The sequence below is a fragment of the Rhinoraja longicauda genome, chromosome 2 (genome assembly GCF_053455715.1).
Source record: "Rhinoraja longicauda isolate Sanriku21f chromosome 2, sRhiLon1.1, whole genome shotgun sequence".
Taxonomy (NCBI): Eukaryota; Metazoa; Chordata; class Chondrichthyes; order Rajiformes; family Arhynchobatidae; genus Rhinoraja; species Rhinoraja longicauda.
The window spans coordinates 91645743-91665275 of NC_135954.1; the positions used below are offsets into that span (position 1 = coordinate 91645743).

Here is a 19533-nt window from a genome sequence, read left to right on the forward strand (position 1 = left end):
CAGTGATGAGGATGCTATGAGGCTGCAGGGTAACTTGGACAGGTGGGTGAATGGGCAGATGCATGGTAGAAGCAGTATAATGTGGAGGTGAGGTTATCCACTTTGGTGGCAAGAAGAGAAAGGCAGATTGTTATCTGAATGGTGTCAGATTAGGAGAAGGGGAGGTGCAATGAGACCAGGGTGTGCTAGTACATCAGTCACTGAAAGTAAGCATTCAGATGCAGCAGGCAATGAAGAAAGCTAACGGCATGTTGGTCTTCATTGCGAGAGGATTTGAGTTTAGGAGCAAGGAGGTCCTACTGCAATTGCACAGGACCCTGGTGAGACCACACCTGGAGCATTGTGTGTAATTTTGGTCTCCTAATTTGAGGAAGGACATTATTGCTATTGAGGGAGTGCAGCGTAGGTTCACCAGGTTAATTCCCGGGATGGCGGGACGGACATATAATGAAAAATGGGTCAACTGGGCTTGTATTCACTGGAATTTAGAAGGATGAGAGGAGATCTTATCGAAACATATACAATTGTTAAAGGATTGGACAGGCTAGATGCAGGAAAAATGTCCCTGATTTTGGTGGAGTCCAGAACCAGGGGTCACAGTTTAAGAATAAGGGGTAGGCCATTTAGAACCGAGATGAGGAAAAACCTCTTCACCCAGCGAGTGGAATTCTCTGCCACAGAAGGCAGTGGTGGCCAATTCACTGGATGTTTTCAAGAGAGAGTTAGATTTAGCTCTTAGGGCCAAAGGATATGGGGAAAAAGCAGGAACAGGATACTGATTTTAGATGATCAGCCATCATCATATTGAATGGCGGTGCTGGCTCAAACGGTCGAATGGCCTATTCCTGCACCTATTTTTTAATGTTTCTATGTCCCTCTAATTTCTACTGATTATTGGGGATGCCTATGGTACAATCACCCCTTATTTCTCAGTTCCACCCATATAGCCTTGCTGGACAATCCCCCGGGAATATCCTCTCTATGTATCACCCTGACGTTCTCTCTCCTCTCTTACTCTCATCTCTATCCCTCCCTTAGCATTTGTATCCTGGAAACTGAGGTGCCAGTCTTGTTCCTCCCTCAACCATATTTCCATAATAGCTATACCACAATCTCATAAACCTATCCACGTATTGAGCTTAGCTGCCTTAGAGTAAGGCTTTGCATTAAATTAAATGTAATTTAGTCGATCACCTCCCATCCCACACTGCCTTTTAAATTTGCTTGCTTTTACTTCTCTGTCAACTATCTCATCAGCCACACTACTGCTTGCCAACCCTTCCAAACTAGTTTAGTTTCATTTAGCTAAGTTTAGTTTATTATTGTCACATTTACCGAGATACAGTGAAAAGCTTTTGTTTGTGTGCTATCCAGTCAAAGATAAAACTATACATGAATACAATCAAGCCGTCCACAGTGCACAAATAAAGATAAAGGATAATAGGTACAACATTCAGCGCAAAGAAATAACATTGAAATCTGATAAAGTCCAATGAAAGAAAGTTCAAAGGTCTCCAATGAGGTAGATGGGAGGTCAGGACCGTACTCGAACTGATGAGAGGACCGCTCAGTTGGGAAGAAACTGTGAATCTGGAGTTTTGGATATCCTCCCAAATACCTCCAGCAAATCTCCAGCCAGAATATTGATCCCCCTATTGAACCCATTTCCCTCGTACAGTCACCTTTGGCTCAAAAGTGGTCCAAATCATAATCTTCTGCCCCAACTCCTCAGCCACACACCCATCTGCTCTATTTTCCTATTCCTCGTCTCATTAGCACATGGCGTTAGGAGCAATTTGGAGATTACAGCCCATGAGGTCCTGCTTTTCAACCTTCTGCCTAACTCCCCATATTATTTCTGCAGGACCTCTTCACTTTCTCTGCCAAGTCATGGGTACCTCCTCATACAGCAAACCTACCATCCATGGAGCCAGGCCTGGTGCAAGCAAGGGGTTAATGTTAACTGAACAACATTCTCAAACTGCAACATGAGACAGTTATAATTAGGGTGCAAATTGCTGGATCTGCAAATCTGCTTAGCCCAACGAGATTCAAGAACAAAATCACTGGATTTGACGGAGTCTGGATACAAGGTGCATCATGAATACAAGAATTCCATGGCCCAGTTCACAATGATAACAGCAGCCACCAGGGAAGGAATGTGGGGTAGGTTTCCTTTTTACACACGGAGAGTGGCGAGTGCCTGGAATGAGCTGCCATGGGAGGTGGCGGCGGCAGATACGATAGTGACATTTTTTTGGAGCTTTTAATAGGCACATGGATATATGGGGAATGGAGGGAGATAGATCGCAGGCAGGCAGTGGAGATTAATTTAACTTGGCATCATAGATACAAAGAACTGCAGATGCTGGCTTATAAAAAAAGACACAAGGTGCCGGAGTAACTCCAGGCAGCATCGCTGGAGGACATGGATAGGTAATGTTTCCGGTGAAGATACTTCTTCAGTCATTTTTCCATGTTCTCCAGAGATGTTGCCTGACCCGTTGAGTTACTCCAGCACTTTGTGTCTTTTTTTGTAAACCAATTTCTGCCGTTCCTTGAGTCTCCTCTACGGTATGCCTTGTTTACCTGTGTTGGTATGTTTAGCTACGTGTGCTGCCATCTTTAGGAATTGTCAGACTCATGAACAAAGTTCTCACTGTTTCTCAGTATCCCCTAGAGCATGTCCTACCCGTAATTATCCTCCCAAATACATTATCTCATACTTATTGGGATTAAATTCCATATCTCATTGCTCTGCCCATTGTACCAACTCATTAATGTTGGCCAGGAGCCCAAGGCTATCCCCTTCCCTATTAACGACAATACTGATTGTCATGTCACCTGCAAATGTGCTGTATTCTACAATTGCACCGTACAGAGAATTATATCAGGATGCATCACAGCATGGTTTGGGAACAGCTCCATCCAAGACCACAAGAAATTGCAGAGAATTGTGGACACAGCCCAGACCATCACACAAACAAAACTCCCTTCCTTTGACTCCATCTACACTTCCCGCTGCCTCGGCAAGGCCACCAGCATAATCAAGGACGAGTCTCACCCCGGTCACTCCCTCGTCTTCCCTCTCCCATCAGGCAAGAGGTACAGAAGTGCGAAAACACAAACCTCCAGTTTTAGAGACACTTTCTTCCCAGCTGTTATCAGGCAATTGAACCATCCTACCAACAACAAGAGAGCGGTCCTGAGCTACTATCTACCTCATTGGAGACCCTCTTTAATTGGACTTTACTTTACACTAAATGTTATTCACCTTATCCTGTATCTGTACACTGTGGATGGCTCGATTCTAATCATGTATAGTCTTTCTACTAACTGGTTGACACGCAACAAAATGTTTTTCACCGTACCTCTTTACTAAATTAAACTTCACCCGTTACATCCACTTATAAATCATGAATGTATATAAAGAACAGTAGAAATGCTACAGCAATCCTTGTGTTACACCACTAGTCAGTCACAGGTTTCCAGTCACAAGAACTACTTCCTCCGCCATCCTGTCTCATATCACCAAACCAAGTTCAGAACTAATTTGTTATCTTGTCCTGGATCCCACAAACTCTCATCTTTTGAACTAGCTCATGTGGTACCTGGTCAAAGGCCTTGCTGAGGTCAATGTAGACCATATGAACCATACCACCCTCATCGATGAATTTTGCAACCGTTTGAAAAACTCAATCAAATTGGTTGGACAGGATTTCTCCGTAACAAAGATATGCTGATTACTGAAGAAGGGTCCCAAACGTTGCCAATCCATGTTCTCCAGAGACGCCTCCTGGCCCACTGAGTTACTCGTAAGCTCATAAGTTATAGGAGCAGAATTTGCCCATACGGCCCATCAAATCTACACTACCATTCAATCATGGCTGATCTATCTTTTCCTCTCCACCCCATTCTCCTGCCATCTCTCCATAATCTCTGACACCCTTACTAATCAAGAATCTGTCAATCTGCGCTTTAAAAATACTCAATGACGCCTGCAGCAATGAATTCCATAGGTTCACCACCCTCTGGCTAATGAAATTCCTCCTCATCTCTTTACATCCTTTTATTCTGAGGCTATGGCCTCTGGTCCTAGACTCTCTCACTAGTGGGAGCATCCTCTCCCCATCCACTTAATCCAGTTCTTGCGCTATTCGGTTAGGTTTCAATAAAGACCCCCCTCCCTCATCCTACTAAACTCTGTTACTCCGGCGCTGTCTTTTTTGTCTAATTCAACACCTGCAGTTCCTTGTCTCTACATTCTTCTATGTCGATTATGTTTGATTAAAAAACTTCCACCAACACGATTTGATGTAACACAAATCAAAAGGAATGAGACGGTGAAAACAAACCGGCCAATTGTTATACTGGAAAGGGAAATGCGGCTAAACATGGGTTACCGCAGTGACACTCGATAGCGCTCGGATGGGCGGTTCGAAACTCGAGGCAGCAAACTGCGGGCCAGTTTTCTTTCGATTCTCATTAACCCAAATAATAAGAAAAGAGATGCTGTGATTGGGATAATGGCTCAGAATTTGCTGCAGCCAAACACACACACATACAGACACACACAGACACACAGAAATACAGGCGGAGGTCATCACATTACTTACTATCAGCAATTGTGCAACCCATCCGCAGTGTCTTTCAATCTTACTAACCTTCTATCCAGTTAGTTAACACACACACCTTGAAGGCGGAAACACTCAAAATCTTGCTGATTGTTTTAAAATAAGATGCCCGAGGGAAAATTTGCCAGCCTGATTTCGCTCCGGGTGACAATGTTGTTGCTAGTGAGATGAGCAGCGACTTGTGCGGAGTGCAGCTCAGATGGGTATTTTTAAATTTAGACCTGCCAGTGGCATTTGGCTCACCCCGATCAGCTGTTTGTCAAATCCACCCGCGATCAGCAATTCTGGGAGAGAGGGAGAGGACTGGGCGTTTGGAGTTGCCGGGACACCCAACACCACTCCGCTTATGTCCTGGGTTGTATCTGCTGGCACCCGCACAGTTAACAACCCAGCGCCGCTGGGGCGTTTACCCAGATAATTTCACCTTTAATGCTGTTATTGCACGGGCGAGTCGGGCCAAATGGTTTGTTTCCGCACTGCAAGACCCCCCCCCCCCCCCCTCCCCCTCTTCAAAGACTAATACAGCACGGAAACAGGCCCTTTCGCCCAACTTGTCCATGCCAACCAAAATGCCCCATCCACACTAGTCTCACCCGCCTGCGTGTGGTCCATAATCCTCTCATCCTTTCCTTTCCATGTAAACTGTTCAAATGTATTTTAAATGCTGTTATAGTACCTGCCTCAAAAATCAGATTCTGCTCTCCTTATCTGACTTTCCATCTCTAGTCCTTGTCATTTACTCCCCCCATCCCCCCCCCCCCCCCTTCACCTGTATCCACCCATCACTTGCCAGGCTTTGGCCCACCCTCGCCTCCCTTTTCCAGCTTTGTTCTCCCTGCTCCATCTGTCGGAAGAATGCTTGCACATTGTCTATATCTCTCCTTTCTGTGACTGTTCATGTCAAATGTCTCTTAAACATATTATAATTATTTCTATTATCTTCCCTGGCAGCCTGATCTTTTCCACCACCCTCTGTGTAAAAAAAACCTTTTCTCACACTTCTCCTTTAAGCTTTCTCCTTCTCATGTTAAATCTAGGCTCTCTAATATTTAATGTTTTCACTCTGAGAAAAAAGGTTCTGACTGTCTACCCCATCTATACTTTCATAATTTTATAATCTAGCAGGTTGTCCCACAGCCTCCAATACTTCCGTTCTCCCTATGACCATGTGGGTTTTCCCCGGGTGCTCCGGTTGCTTCCCACACTCCAAAGATGTACAGGTTTCCAGGCCGAGCCAGCACCGCCATTCAACATGATCATGGTTGATCATCCTAAATCAGTAGCCCGTTCCTGCTTTTTCCCCATATCCCTTAATTCCTTTAGCCCTAAGAGCTAAATCTAACTCTCTCTTGAAAACATCCAGTGAATTGACCTCCACTGCCTTCTGTGGCAGAGAATTCCACAGATTCACAACTCTGGCTGAAAAAGTTTTTCCTCATCTCAGTCCTAAATGGCCTTATTCTTAAACAGTGACCCCTGTTTTTGGATTCCCCCAACATTGGGAACATTTTTCCTGCACCTAGCCTGTCCAATCCCTTAAGAATTGTATGTTTCTATAGGATCCCCTCTCATCCTTCTAATTTCCAGTGAATATAAGCACAGTCAATCCATTCTTTCAAATGTCAGCCCCGCCATCCCGGGAAATAACCTGGTGAACCAACGCTGCACTCCTTCAATAGCGAGAATATCCTTCCTCAAATTAGAAGACCACAACTGCACACAGTACTCCAGATGTGGTCTCACCAGAGCCTACAACTGCAGTAGGACCTCCTTGCTCCTATACTCAAATCCTCTCGCTATGAAGGCCAACATGCCATTTGTTTTCTTCACTGCCTGCTGTATCTGCATGCTTACTTTCAGTGACTGATGTACAAGGATACCCAGGTCTCGCTGTACCTCCCCTTTTCCTAATCTGACACCATTCAGGTAATAATCAGTCTTTTTGTTCTTACCACCTAAGTGGACAACCTCATATTTATCCACATTATACTGCATCTTCCATGTATCTGCCCACTCACCCAACCTATCCAAGTCACCCTGCAGCCTCATAGCATCCTCGCAGCGCACACTGCCACCCAGCTTTGTGTCATTAGCAAACTTGGAAATGTTACATTTAATTCCTTCATCTAAATTGTTAATAATTGCGACACCCCATTGGCACTGCCTGCCATTCTGAAAAGGACCCATTAATTCCTATTCTTTGCTTCCTGTCTGCCAACCAGTTCTCTATCCATGTCAATACCCTACCCCCAATACCATGTGCTCTAATTTTGCACACTATTCTCTTGTGTGGGACCTTGTCAAAGGCTTTCTGAAAGTCCAGATACACCACATCCACTGGCTCCCCCTTATCCATTCTACTTGTTACATCCTCGAAATATTCTAGAAGATTAGTCAAGCATTATTTCCCTTTCATAAATCCATGCTGACAGTCACTGCTTTCCAAATGCGCTGCTATTACATCTTTAATAATCGACTCAAGCATCTTCCCCACTACCGATGTTAGGCTAATTGGTCTATAATTCCCTGTTTTCTCTCTCCCTCCTTTCTTAAAAAGTGGGGTCACATTAGCTTACCTTCCAGTCCTTTGTAAATCCAGATGCTCTGTAGAAAGGTGACTGAAGGAAACCCACGCAGTCACAGAGAAAACGAGGAAACACATACCAGAAGCCAGAATCAAATCCTATAGGTTGGAGCTGTGAGTCATTGACTTAACCTGCTGTGCCACTAAGCTGTCTAATTTCCAAATAGGTATTATTCATGAGGTACAATACAGGTTTATATATGTGCCTACACACCCTTTGACATGACAACATTTCAAGCTCTATAGCTCTATTGCATGGAATGAGTATGAAGTCATTTTCCTCTTTTTAAACTTATGTCTGAGAGTAAGCAGCAAACTTTACGTCCTCATGAATGTTAAAAGCTTTAAACAAAACCTCCCGAACAATAAGATTTGAGATGCCGGTCACGCATTAAGTAGAATGCTCCTCATTTACATCTAAATCATTGACACCCAGACTGCGGTCTCAATGCTTTGGTCTGTTTGGGGGAGAGTTCTCCTGAAGTGGAGGCTTGTACGCTCTACCTTTCTCACTTTTGACCCCCACCTCCCACCAGGAGAAATAGAATACAGTGATGCATCTCCAATTCCAATGGTTCAATTGTCAATGGTGCTTTTATTATCGCATGTGCCAAGTGCCAACACAGTGAAATACATTTCCTTACAAACAGTCCAGTAGAATATTGCCAAACTCCTGATCCCCAATTAGCAAGTGTACAGAAATAGTCTACTCAGCCCGCCTACAAGAGGTGCGGTGTTTTGGCGCCAATTTTCAAAGTCCACGCTTTAGTTTTATGAGTGGTGCCTGTTCCAGGCAAATCCTAGGCTACTGCAGTTCTCCAGCCGTCTCCTTCCTTTGACACCACGTCTCTGTCCTGACCTCGCCCATCCACTTTTGTTACCCAGGGGTACGTCCCACAGCCAATCTCGAGGGCACGGTTGGCCAGACTCCAGCTCCCTCTCCTCTCTTACCGGCCTCGCTCCCCGCCCGTCATCGCTAGCTCCATCCATCCGATCTCTGGTCTTAGGCGGAGGAACAGGTGCTGGCACGGCAGCCTCCCCCTTCCAGGCTGGCACTCAGCTGGGTCCAACGAGGAGGGGACCGGCGCGGTGATTTTCTCCTGCAGGCCGCAATCCGCCGGGACGTCCGTTCGGCCGCTGGGGACTGACTCCCCCTGAAGGCGCAACCAAATGGACCATGACTTAGACTTCAGTGACCAGCTCAGTGAGCTCTCTTTGAAGCCACGTATCCAATAGTTGTTTTGTTTCTTTCTCTACTTAATCCAAAATTAGGTTTGCCATCATTAGAATCAGAATCAGAATAGCCTTTAATGTCATCCAAAAAACATGTATTTTGGACGAAATTCCATTACCCACAGTCTACAATAAGAAGCAATAAAAATAAAGCAATAACACACACAATCACAAAACCAACACAAAACAAAAAAACATCCATCACAGTGAGTCTCGTCCAATCACCTCCTCACTGTGATGGAAGGCCAGAATGTCTTTCTCTTCCCTTCCCTCTTCCCTCTTCCCTTTCCTCTTCTCCCGCGGTGAGGCTGTTGAAATTGCCACGTAGGGGCGGTCGGGGCTCCCGACATTGAAGCCCCAGCTGGGCGGAGAAAATCCCGCGTACGGTGAAGGTCCGCAGCGGGCCGACCCAAGCCCCGCGATTCGGGATGGGCGAAGACGCTGCCACAGCCGGAGCTCCCGAAGTCGACCCCCACCCAAGGACCTGCGAGCTTCAGATGTCCACAGGGCCCGCGGTCCATGGCCGGAGCCTCCGGATCCTCCGAAGGCGAGTCGCAGCCGCACTCGCAGTGCCACCACAGCCTCCCAAGGCAGCCAGCTCCGCAGGTGGTGAGTACAGTCCACGGGCTCTGCGAACCAGAGCCCATGTGGTCCCAGCTGGAGGCCGCCAGCTCCAGGAGCATGGCCGATGGTAGGCCGCAGCGGGAACGGAAATACGACCCAGAAAAAGGTCACGTCTCCGTTTGGAAGAGACTTCGTAGGGAATTTATTAAAGTCCCCCCACACATAGCACACAACCACAAAAAACACTACATCACATCCAAACACTACAATTAAGACAAAAAAACAAAAAAAACACAAAAGACAAACGGACTGCAGGCGAGCCGCAGCTGCTGCGCAGTGCTGCCACTTCCTGTAGGACCTAATGAATAATGAAAGGCCTAAATCGAGTGGATATGGAGAGGATGGAGCCATGCAGCATCTCTGGAGAAAAGGAACAGGCCATGCAGCATCCTTGGAGAGAAGGAATGGGTGATGTTTCAGGTCGAGACCCTTTTTCGGACTGATGTCAGAAGAGTGGGCGGTACAGAGATAAAATGTAGTTGGAGACATTCAGACTGGTAGGAGAAGTGGGAGGGGGGAGGTGATGCAGAGAGAGGGAAAGCAAGGGCTACTTGAAGTTAGAGAAGTCAATGTTCATGCCACTGGTAAGCTACCCAAGCGAAATATGAGGTGCTGTCCCTCCAATTTGTGCTGGGCCTCATTCTGACAATGGAGAAGGCCCAAGACAGAAAGGTCAATGTGGGAATGGGAGGGGGAGTTAAAGTGTTGAGCAACCAAGGTATCAGGTAGGTTTAGGCGCACTGAGCGGAGGTGTTCAGTGAAATGATCGCCAAGCCTGCTCTTGGTCTCGCCAAGATACAGGAGTCTACACCTGGAACAGCGGATACAGTAGATGAAGTTGGAGGAGGTGAACCTCTGCCTCACCTGAAAAGACTGCGGGATCCTTGGACAGAGTCAAGGGGGGAGATATAGGGACAGGTGTTGCATCTCCTGTGGTTGCAGGGGAAAGTACCTAGGGGAGGGGGTGGTTTGGGTGGGAAGGGATGAGTTGACTAGGGAGTTACATAGGGAACGGTTTTTGAGGAAAGCAGAAAGGGGTGAAGATGGGAAGATGTAGTGGATCCTGTTGGATGTGGCAAGGTGTAGTGGATCCTGTTGGAGGTGGAAAAAATGTCGGAGGATTATGTCCTGTATGCGACGGCTGATGGGGAGGAAGGTGAGGACAAGGGGGACTCTGTCCTTGTTACGAATGGGGGGAGGGGAAGCACGAGCGGAGCTACAGGATATCGAGGAGACCCTAGTAAGAGCCTCATCTATAAAGGAAGAGGGCAACCCCCATTTCCTAAAGAGTGAGGACATCTCCGATGACCTGGTATGGAACAAGTCATCCTGGGCACAGATGCAGCGTAGACGGAGGAATTGGGAGTAGGAGATAGTCTTTACTGGAAGCAGGGTGGGAAGAAGTGTAGTCTGGATAGCTATGGGAGTCAGTGGGTTTGTAGTAGATGACAGTCGATAGTCCATCTCCTGTGATGGAGACGGCGAGATCAGTCTGAAGAAGGGTCTCGACCCGAAACGTCACCCATTCCTTCTCTCTCTCGAGATGCTGCCCGACCTGCTGAGTTACTCCAGCACTTTGTGAGATCTAGAAATGGTAGGGAGATGGTCCAAGTGAATTTGAGTGCAGAATGGAAATTAGTCGTGAAGTTGATGAAGTCAGTGAGTTCTGCATGTGTGCAGGAGGTAGCACCGATGCAGTTGTCAATGTAGCAGAGGTGGAGTTCGGGGATAGGGCCAGTGTATGCCTGGAACAGTGATTACTCAATGTACCCTACAAAGACGCAAGCATAGCTGGGGCCCATGCGAGTGCCCATTGCTACGGCTTGGATTTGGAGGAAGTGGAAGGAGTCGAAAGAGAAGTTGTTAAGGGTTAGGACCAGCTCTCCTAGGCGGAGGAGAGTGTTTGTGGATGGAAATTGGCTGGTTCTGCGGTTGAGGAAAAACCAGAGGGCTTTAAGACCTTCCTGGTGGGGGATGGAGGTGTAGAGTGACTGGACATCCATAGTAAAGATGAGGGAGTGGGGGCCTGGAAAACAGAAGTTATTGAAGAGACAAAGGGTGTGTGAAGTGTCTTGGATATGGGAATGGAGAAATTGGACCAGGGGGGATAGAATGGAGTCGAGGTGTGTGGAAATGAATTCAGTGATGGACTTCTTCAGACTGGAGACGGGTTCCAACCCAAAACGTCACCTATTCCTTTCCTCCAGAGATGCTGCCTAACCCACTGTTACTCCAGTATTTTGTGTCTATTTTTGTTATAAACTAGCAGCTGCAGTTCCCCACTTGATTGCCTCTTTGGTCGCTAATTGACAGTATTGTTTCCCTAGTTATCCTCTCACCCTTTACACGCTTTTAAAATGGTTCAGGATTTTCCATAAATATGGCTGCCAGAGCCATTTTGTGCCCTCTTTTCACTTATGTTTTTAAATATTTTGCACATTTTCTGTACTCCTGTAAGGCCTCACTGGTTTTCAGTTCTCATGTGCTATCTTGTTCTTCCTTGTCCAGTTCCCTGGCATTCAGGTTTCTTGATTCCTTGGCCTGATCATTAATTATTGCTCAAGCTCTTTGGTGCTGCAATCTCACTATCATATTTTTTGAATGCTTCCCAGTGTGCAGCCTGTAGAGAGCGGTAAATCTGTTACAGAAGGTTGTGGAGATCAAACGATGGATGAAAAAGATAGATGGCCCAGTCCATCATGGTTACAGCTACCATTGAAAGCGTCGACATGAAATTATGCTTCAAAAAGACAGCATCTATCATTGTGGATCCCCACCATCTGGGGCCGTGCCCTCTTATCACTGCTACTGTACAGTAGCCTGAAATCCCACACCACTTAGTTGAGGAACGGCTACTTTTCTACACCCATCATGTTCTTGAACAACCTTAATCCTACTTCAGCATTGGTACATTATGAACCAGCTTTTGCACAATAATTTCTAATTGTGTTTTGCACTAATATCTGGTCTGTGCATAACTGTTTTCTTTTCACTGCCTTGTAGAAGTTACATTTTGTGTGTTGTCTGAGTTTATGTGCTGTGATGCTGTTGCAAGATTTGCAGTGTATCTGTACCTCACTGCACCCGTCCACATGACAATACGCTTGACTTGACTTGGATTTCTCAAAACTAAAGAAGTCAAAGTGCATGGGAAAGGGCAGGAACATAGTATAGAGACAGAATCATAGAGTCATACAGTGTGGAAACAGGCTTTCCCATGCTGACAAACATACCCCATCTACACCAGTCCCACCTCCTGCGTTTGGCCCATATCAGTCGAAAACTATCCTATCCATGTACATGTCCAAAGGTTTTTTAAACGTTTTGATAGTACCTGCCTCAACTACCTCCCCAGGCAGCTCATTTCATACATGCGCCACCCTTCGTGTAAGATCCTACTAAATTGTGAAAGGCCCAAATGATCTACTATTTTCTATCTTTTTGCTTAATCCTCTAGTTTTTTTAAATTATTAAGCTCTAGTTTTTTTAAATTATTCAATTTTTCACAATAACAATGTATTTTTTTCCCCACAGAATAGTCAAGGGAGCATTCTTTTTCATCCTGATTCCCTTGACATTGATCAGGTTCCCAATACACCTGCTACACACCACCCAGACTCTGTTTCCTGCACACTGCTGCTTTCTCAACAAGTCTTATTCTCTAAGCACAGTATTGGCAATGACCTGCACAATCAGAGGCACCGTGAAATTATTTTCTTACATACAGTCCAGTAAAACATTGCCACACTGAAGCATTGGGTAAAAGGTATAGAAGTGTGAAAACGCACGGCTCCAGATTCAGGGACAGTTTCTTCCCAGCTGTTATCAGGCAGCTGAATCATGTTACCTCAACCAGAGAGCAGTCCTGAACTACTATCTACCTCATCGGGGACCCTCGGACTATCTTTGATCAGACTTTACTGGCTTTATCTTGCACTAAATGTTATTCCCTATCATGTATCTGTACACTGTGAATGGCTCGATTGTAAACATGTATTGTCCTTCTACTGGCTGGTTAGCATGCAACAGAAGCTTTTCACTGTACCTTGGTACACATAATAATAAACTGAACTAAAATAAACTACTAATCCACCTGGCTCCAGTAAATATCCCTTCACCCGTCAAAGAACTTCCTTCTGTTCTCAAAGAGGCACTTGAGGCTAGATTCTGATGGTCTTTGGCTGTGCTCATCGAATTTAACATCCTGTTCCCATTTAATATCTGTCCTTAAGCAATTTTAAACATACTGTCAGGCTGCTTTGTAGTTAATTAAAGATAGACACAAAGAGCAGCAGGCCGATACACACCCGGTGAGCAGCAGTATGTATAAACAAAGAATTTCACTGCACCTAGCTGGGTACAAGTGACAATAAAGTATCATCACAAGTACTGCAATAACTCAGCGGGTCAGACAGCATCTCTGGAGAAAAAAGGATAGGTGACATTAAACTTTAGAGATACAGTGGGGAAACAGGCCCTTCGGCCCACCGAGTCTATATTGACCAGCGATCACCCCATACACTAGCACCATCTTACACACTAGGAATAATTGACCATTTTTACCTAAACCAATTAACCAACCAACCTGTATGTCTTTGGAGTGTGGGAAGAAACCGGAGAAAACCCACGGGATCACAGGGAGAAAGTACAAACGCCACAGTCAGAATCGAACCTGGGTCTCTGGCACTGTAAGATAGCAACTCTACTGCTGGATCTTGCTGATTGACTGAAGAAACTTGAGGACATTCTTGGAAAAAGCTGATGATTTTTTCTGACTTTACCGTATCCTAGTCTGCATTGGATTCTGTGGAAGGGATCCAGGCTCCCCTGTGGGAAATGCACTACCTCAAACCCCTCTTGGAGCCCCTCCCAGCTGCTGTGATTCTATAAACGAGGCTGTTACATTCTCAAGGCAGCACCCAGACATCTGTCTCAAACATTTCAGAGGTGATGATGAGGAGAAACCCGACTCGCGAGAAATCTCTTAGTATAACTCCATATTTTGAATGCAGGACTTTGCAGCTGCTTTTTTTACCCGTTGCTTCAGCAGCGTGAATGTTTGTCAATTTTCAATCAAACAAATCAATGCCATAATTAGGTCTGTTGCTAAGATTTTGGCCATTAAGGAATCGGCTCATGTTGGACAGAGGATTTACAGATGGCAGTGCGCGGGAGAGGGACTGAACTCGGGCATGCGCGGGTGAGGGACGGAACTCGGGCATGCGTGGGTGAGCGACGGAACTCGGGCATGCGCGGGTGAGCGACGGGGCCTGTATTCGGTTAATGATTAAAGAGAGTGTTTACGCAATGCCTGGACCTCTACAGTGGAGACCCCCCGAGCAGAAATACAGTGATTTCGAGCGGGAGCTCCTCGCGCTCTACCTGGCCATCCGCCATTTCTGCTACTTCCTCGAGGGCAGGGATTTCACAGCTTTCACCGACCACAAGCCACTCACGTTTGCCTTTGCCAAGGTGTCTGATCCCTGGTCATCCCGGCAGCAGCGTCACTTGGCCTACATCTCCAAGTACACGACTTGCGTCCAGCACATCGCAGGCAAGTGCAACCGGGTCGTAGATGCGTTGTCCCGCACCGCCATCAATGCCATCCACGCTTTGGCCCCAGGTGCCGACTACACGGCCGTGGCAGCCGCCCAGCGAGAGGATGAGGAGATGCTAACCTACCGCACTGCCATCTCAGGCCTGCTGTTGGAGGATGTGCGATTCGGGCCCGCTGACACCACGCTCCTTTGCCACGTGTCTACCGGACAGCCAAGACACATCAATCCCACAGCCTGTCGCTGCCGGATGTTCGACATGGTTCATGGTTTGGCTCACCCTTCCATCCGGACAACAAAGGCACTGGTGGCAGCCAAGTTCATGTGGCACAGGTTGCGCAAACAGGTCGGCAACTGGGCCAGGGCGTGCATCCCCTCAAAGATTCAGCAACACATCAAGGCACCGCTGCAGAATTTCGCCCTGACACACCGACGTTTCGAACACATCCACGTCGACATCGTTGGACCGCTGCCTCCATCCAGAGGTGTCACGCACCTAATCACCAACGTGGACAGATTTACGAGATGGCCGGAAGCCGTCCCACTCTCGGATACCTCCACTGCGACGTGTGCACATGCCTTCACTGCCCACTGGATTGCCTACATTGGCTTGCCGGTGGACATCTACGACAGAGATGCGCAGTTCACCTCTGAGTTGTGGTCAGCAATGGCCCAGCTGCTTGGCACTAAGCTGATCCACACTACGGCCTACCACCCGCAAGCAAACAGCCTCGTGGAGCGTTTTCACCGGCACCTAGTGGCATCCCTAGAGGCACGGCTCACAGGCCCGGACTGGATGGACGAGTTGCTGTGGGTCCTGCTGGGGATACGCACTGCCCCGAAGGAGGACCTGGCAATTTCCTTGGTCGAGCTGGTGTACGGCGCCCCGCTTATGGTCCCAAGGGACGTCATCCCGGCGGCACGTGGACATTAGGAACCGGCCACGACCATGGTGACGCACCTCCATGAGAAGGTGGGCACGCTCTCTCCAGTCCCAAAGTCCCGTCACGGACCCACCACCTCGTACGTCCCACCCGCCCTCCAGGACTGCCAGTACGTCTTCCTTCGCCGCGATTCCCACCGTATGCCACTGCAAAGGCCTTACGAGGGACCCTTCCAGGTACTGCAACAAGGCACCACGACTTTCATCATCGACATGGGCGGCAAGCACGACTGTCTCCGTGGACCGTCTTAAGCCGGCGCACTTGGACATTGACCAACCAGTGCAGGTGGCACAACCCTGCCGCAAAGGGCGTCCACCGTCACGACCACACGCGCCCTCAACTCTGCCAGCTGCGACCCTGAACACAGGAGACACGTACACGCGATCATGCCGCCTCACTCGTCAGCCTAACCGCCTCCATTGCTCCGGTTCTGGGGGGGGGGGGGGGGGGTCATGTGGCGGGCCAAACCACTTTGGTATTGAACCGTTGTTTGTCGGGCTCGAACTTTCGCATGGACTGGGCGTGATCTGGGCCGACCAATCACGCGGTCCGGGGGGCGGGCCGTCGTGTGCCAGGAGAACAAAGGATTTGGTAGCAGGGATTTGAACTCGGGCACGCACGGGTGAGTGACAGGGGTTGTATTCGGTTAATGATTAAACAAAGTGTTTACACAACGCCTGGACCTCTATATTACAATATTTTCATCAATCTTAAATAATGGAGTGACTTTGTTAACTACTGAACTTTTAAAATGAAAGTAACATCACTAAAACATCTCAATTTATTTTCCGTTTTTCTAACTTGGGATTGGAAACCATCAAATCATCAAGACTTGTCCATCTTCAATCTCATCATTTTCTTCATTGCTATTTTTCAAACATAGTTAGACTTGTAACTTCCTCCCTTTGAGTTATTATTCATCTACAGGCATTTTGCATCTTGAAAAAGGAAGCAAGTTGCGTGAAAACATCCCGTTCCATTGTACAAAGACATATTTATTTCCAAACGAGGTTAGCATGTTTGCACATTTACTTTCAAAAAGTTACCTGTATTCTTTCTGAATGTATGAGTCTTCACTGAGATGAAGGGAAGTGATGTTGGGAAAATGATTTTCTCCTGCCATTTGGACCAGAACAAAATGGACCACATATCAATCAGAGCTCCCCAGGCAATGTATCTCCTGGCAACGCAAGGAGGAGTGTCCATGTATAATGCAGTCCAACCTTGCGCCATGAGGAATGAGGCTACTGAATTAGTGCCAACCCACTCTTACCAGGTTTGCTCTGTAAGCTGCTCTGTAGACTTCAGACTTTAGAGATACAGTGCCAAATCAGGCCCTTCGGCCCACTGAGCCCGCACCGACCAGTGATCACCCCATAAACTAACACTATCATACGCACTAGGAACAATTTACTATTTTTACCCAAGCTAATTAACCTACAAACCTAGAAGGTAAGTGCAGAGATTGGTGTCAACGCTCCTCGGAAACTTTTTTTTAAACAAGTTCTGTATGTGAAAACTGTGTTGGAAATAATTAGGCTTTTAATCTGAGATCGCTCTGAGAGCATAAATCTGCTGGTCTCTTCCGTCTTGACGAAATATGAAAACATATATATTCTATATTTAAAATGTACTTTCCTCAGTGTAGAACAAGTAAAGTGTACAATATGCACATGAGATTGCACGCAAGCTGATTAATGAGGCTTTGAGTTAACTTTAACAATAATTCCACTGTCAGTTCAAAAGCTACTGTTCTTACGAACCATTGTGCCAGCCTCTGCTAATGCCAGTCTGTGCTTTTCATTGTTCAAAGCTTTTCTTATGCCTCTGGTATGACCGATTAACACTTGGAAAAAGCTTTCGGCTGAAGGGTAAAACAAAAACATTGCAAGTCATTGTGGAGACAGTCCACTACTGTGATGGGGTAGGGAACCGCAGATGATTTGAGTAGCACGCCTCATTTGTCACCCTGCATTGATCTGCTCAAGTCATTTGAGATATAAAAGACAGGAGCCAGGCAAATAGCCAATTAACCCAGTCTGGTTTGCAACAGTTCAAGCTAACGTACGATGAAAAATACAAACAGAAACTGTCAGAGATACTCAGAGAATAGACGCAAAGTGCTGGAGGAATTCAGTGGGCCAGGCAGCATCTCTGGAGAAAAGAAATGGGTGACGTTTTGGGTCAGGAGCCTTCTTCTGACCCCATCCTTTTTCTCCGGAGACGCTGCCTGAGCTGCTGAGTTACTCCAGCCCTTTGTGTCTATTTTCGGTATAAACCAGCATCTGCAGCTCCTTTCTACACAGAGATACTCAGCAGTCAGGTTGATTTCAGAGTTCCAGCATCTGCACGCCTTGTTTCTCAGTGACATGCTCCTGAGCTGGCTTATTTTCTTTCCTCTTTTGATTGTTTGTTCTCCAAATGCTAGATATTTTAGATACCTCCACACCAAACTCAAGGAACATTGTTCTGGCTGAAGTAGTGGATTTAATTATTTTCCTTGTGCTGTCGAAGAGCTTGTAGGAAGACCTGCTTCACTTGGCTCAGCATGTCATGGTACAATTTCAGGTCTTCTTCTTTGGCTTGTAAGCTGCTTTGCAAACCCATCTTTAAGGCCTCGTTTTCGTCCATCTGTATGGTGAGTCTGAAATCAAACAGATGCCACAGTTTTAAGTTGGTGGATTCATTTGAAAGCATTATTTTGTACAGATAACACTGGTGCTCCACAAGGATGCTTTCTCAGCCCCCATCTTATACACCCACAACTGTGCAGCCAATTACAAATCCAACTCAATTTACAAATTTGTGGACAACACCAATAATGTGGCAAGATATCAAATAATGGCGATACAGAGTACAAGAAGGGGATTAAGAACCTCGTAACCCAGTGTCAAGACGACAACTTTTCTCTCAATGTCAGCAAAACAAAGCAGATAGTAATCGACTTCAGGAAGTGAAGCAGTACACATACCCCAGTCTACATTGATGGTACTGAAGTAGAGATGGTTGAAAGCTTCAGACTCCTAGGAATAAATATCACCTTCTCCTGGACTAAGCATATTGAAACAATGGTCAAGAAAACACACCAATGCCTCTACTTCCTTAGACGGCTCAGGAAGTTTGGTGTATCCTTGACAACTCGCACCAACTTCTACAGATGCACCGTAGAAAGCATTTTATCAGGATGCATCACAGCATGGTTTGCGAAAAGCTCCATCCAAGACCGCAGGAAATTGTGGAGAATTGTGGACGCAGCCCAGACCATCACACAAACTAACCTCCCTTCCATTGACTCCATTTACACTTCATGCAGCTTCAGCAAGGCAACCAGCATAATCAAAAACAAGTCTCACCACGGTCACTTCCTCTTCTCCCCTCTCCCATCAGGCAAGAGGTACAGAAGTGTGAAAATGCACACCTCCAGATTCAGGGACAGTTTCATTTGGCAACTGAACCATACAACCAACAACTAGAGAGCGGTCCTGAGCTATTATCTATCTTATTGGAGATACTCGGATCATCTTTAATCAAACTTTACTGGACTTTATCTTACACTGTGCATTATTTTCTTGATCCTGTATATGTACACTGTGGACAGCTCGATTATAGTCTTTACACTGACTGGATAGCACACAACAAAAACCTTTTAACTGTACCTCGGTACACATGACAATAAACGAAACTAAACTAAATATTCCCATCAACCCTGCCCCAGATTCTACCACTCAGCCACATACAAGGGGTAATTTTATTTAAACTCACAACCCTTTGTGGAGTATTTGGGATGTGGAAAAAAACCAGAGTATCCAAAGGAAACCCGCGCAATAACAGGAAGAACGGGGAAACTCCAGACAGCACTAAAAGTCGGGGTTAAGCTAGGTGACTGGAACTGTGAGGCAACAATGCCACTGTTCCAGTCATTATGTACTGAGTAGGTGCCAGTGCCTACTTTGTACTAC

At 46.5% G+C, this 19533-nt stretch overlaps 2 protein-coding genes across 2 annotated transcripts in view; both read right to left on the reverse strand.

Annotated features, from left to right (window-relative positions):
- hhatlb (hedgehog acyltransferase like, b) overlaps nt 1-4756 on the reverse strand; it is a 38493-nt gene extending 33737 nt beyond the window's left edge. The window contains exon 1 of the mRNA XM_078429230.1: nt 4665-4756. The gene's annotated coding sequence lies outside the window, so the exon portion shown is untranslated. The remainder of the gene's footprint in view (nt 1-4664) is intronic.
- Nucleotides 4757-16597: 11841 nt separating this feature from the next.
- ccdc13 (coiled-coil domain containing 13) overlaps nt 16598-19533 on the reverse strand; it is a 42688-nt gene continuing 39752 nt past the window's right edge. The window contains 1 exon segment of the mRNA XM_078423961.1: nt 16598-18218. Within this exon segment, the coding sequence (XP_078280087.1) occupies nt 18062-18218 (157 nt within the window). The 3' untranslated portion in view covers nt 16598-18061.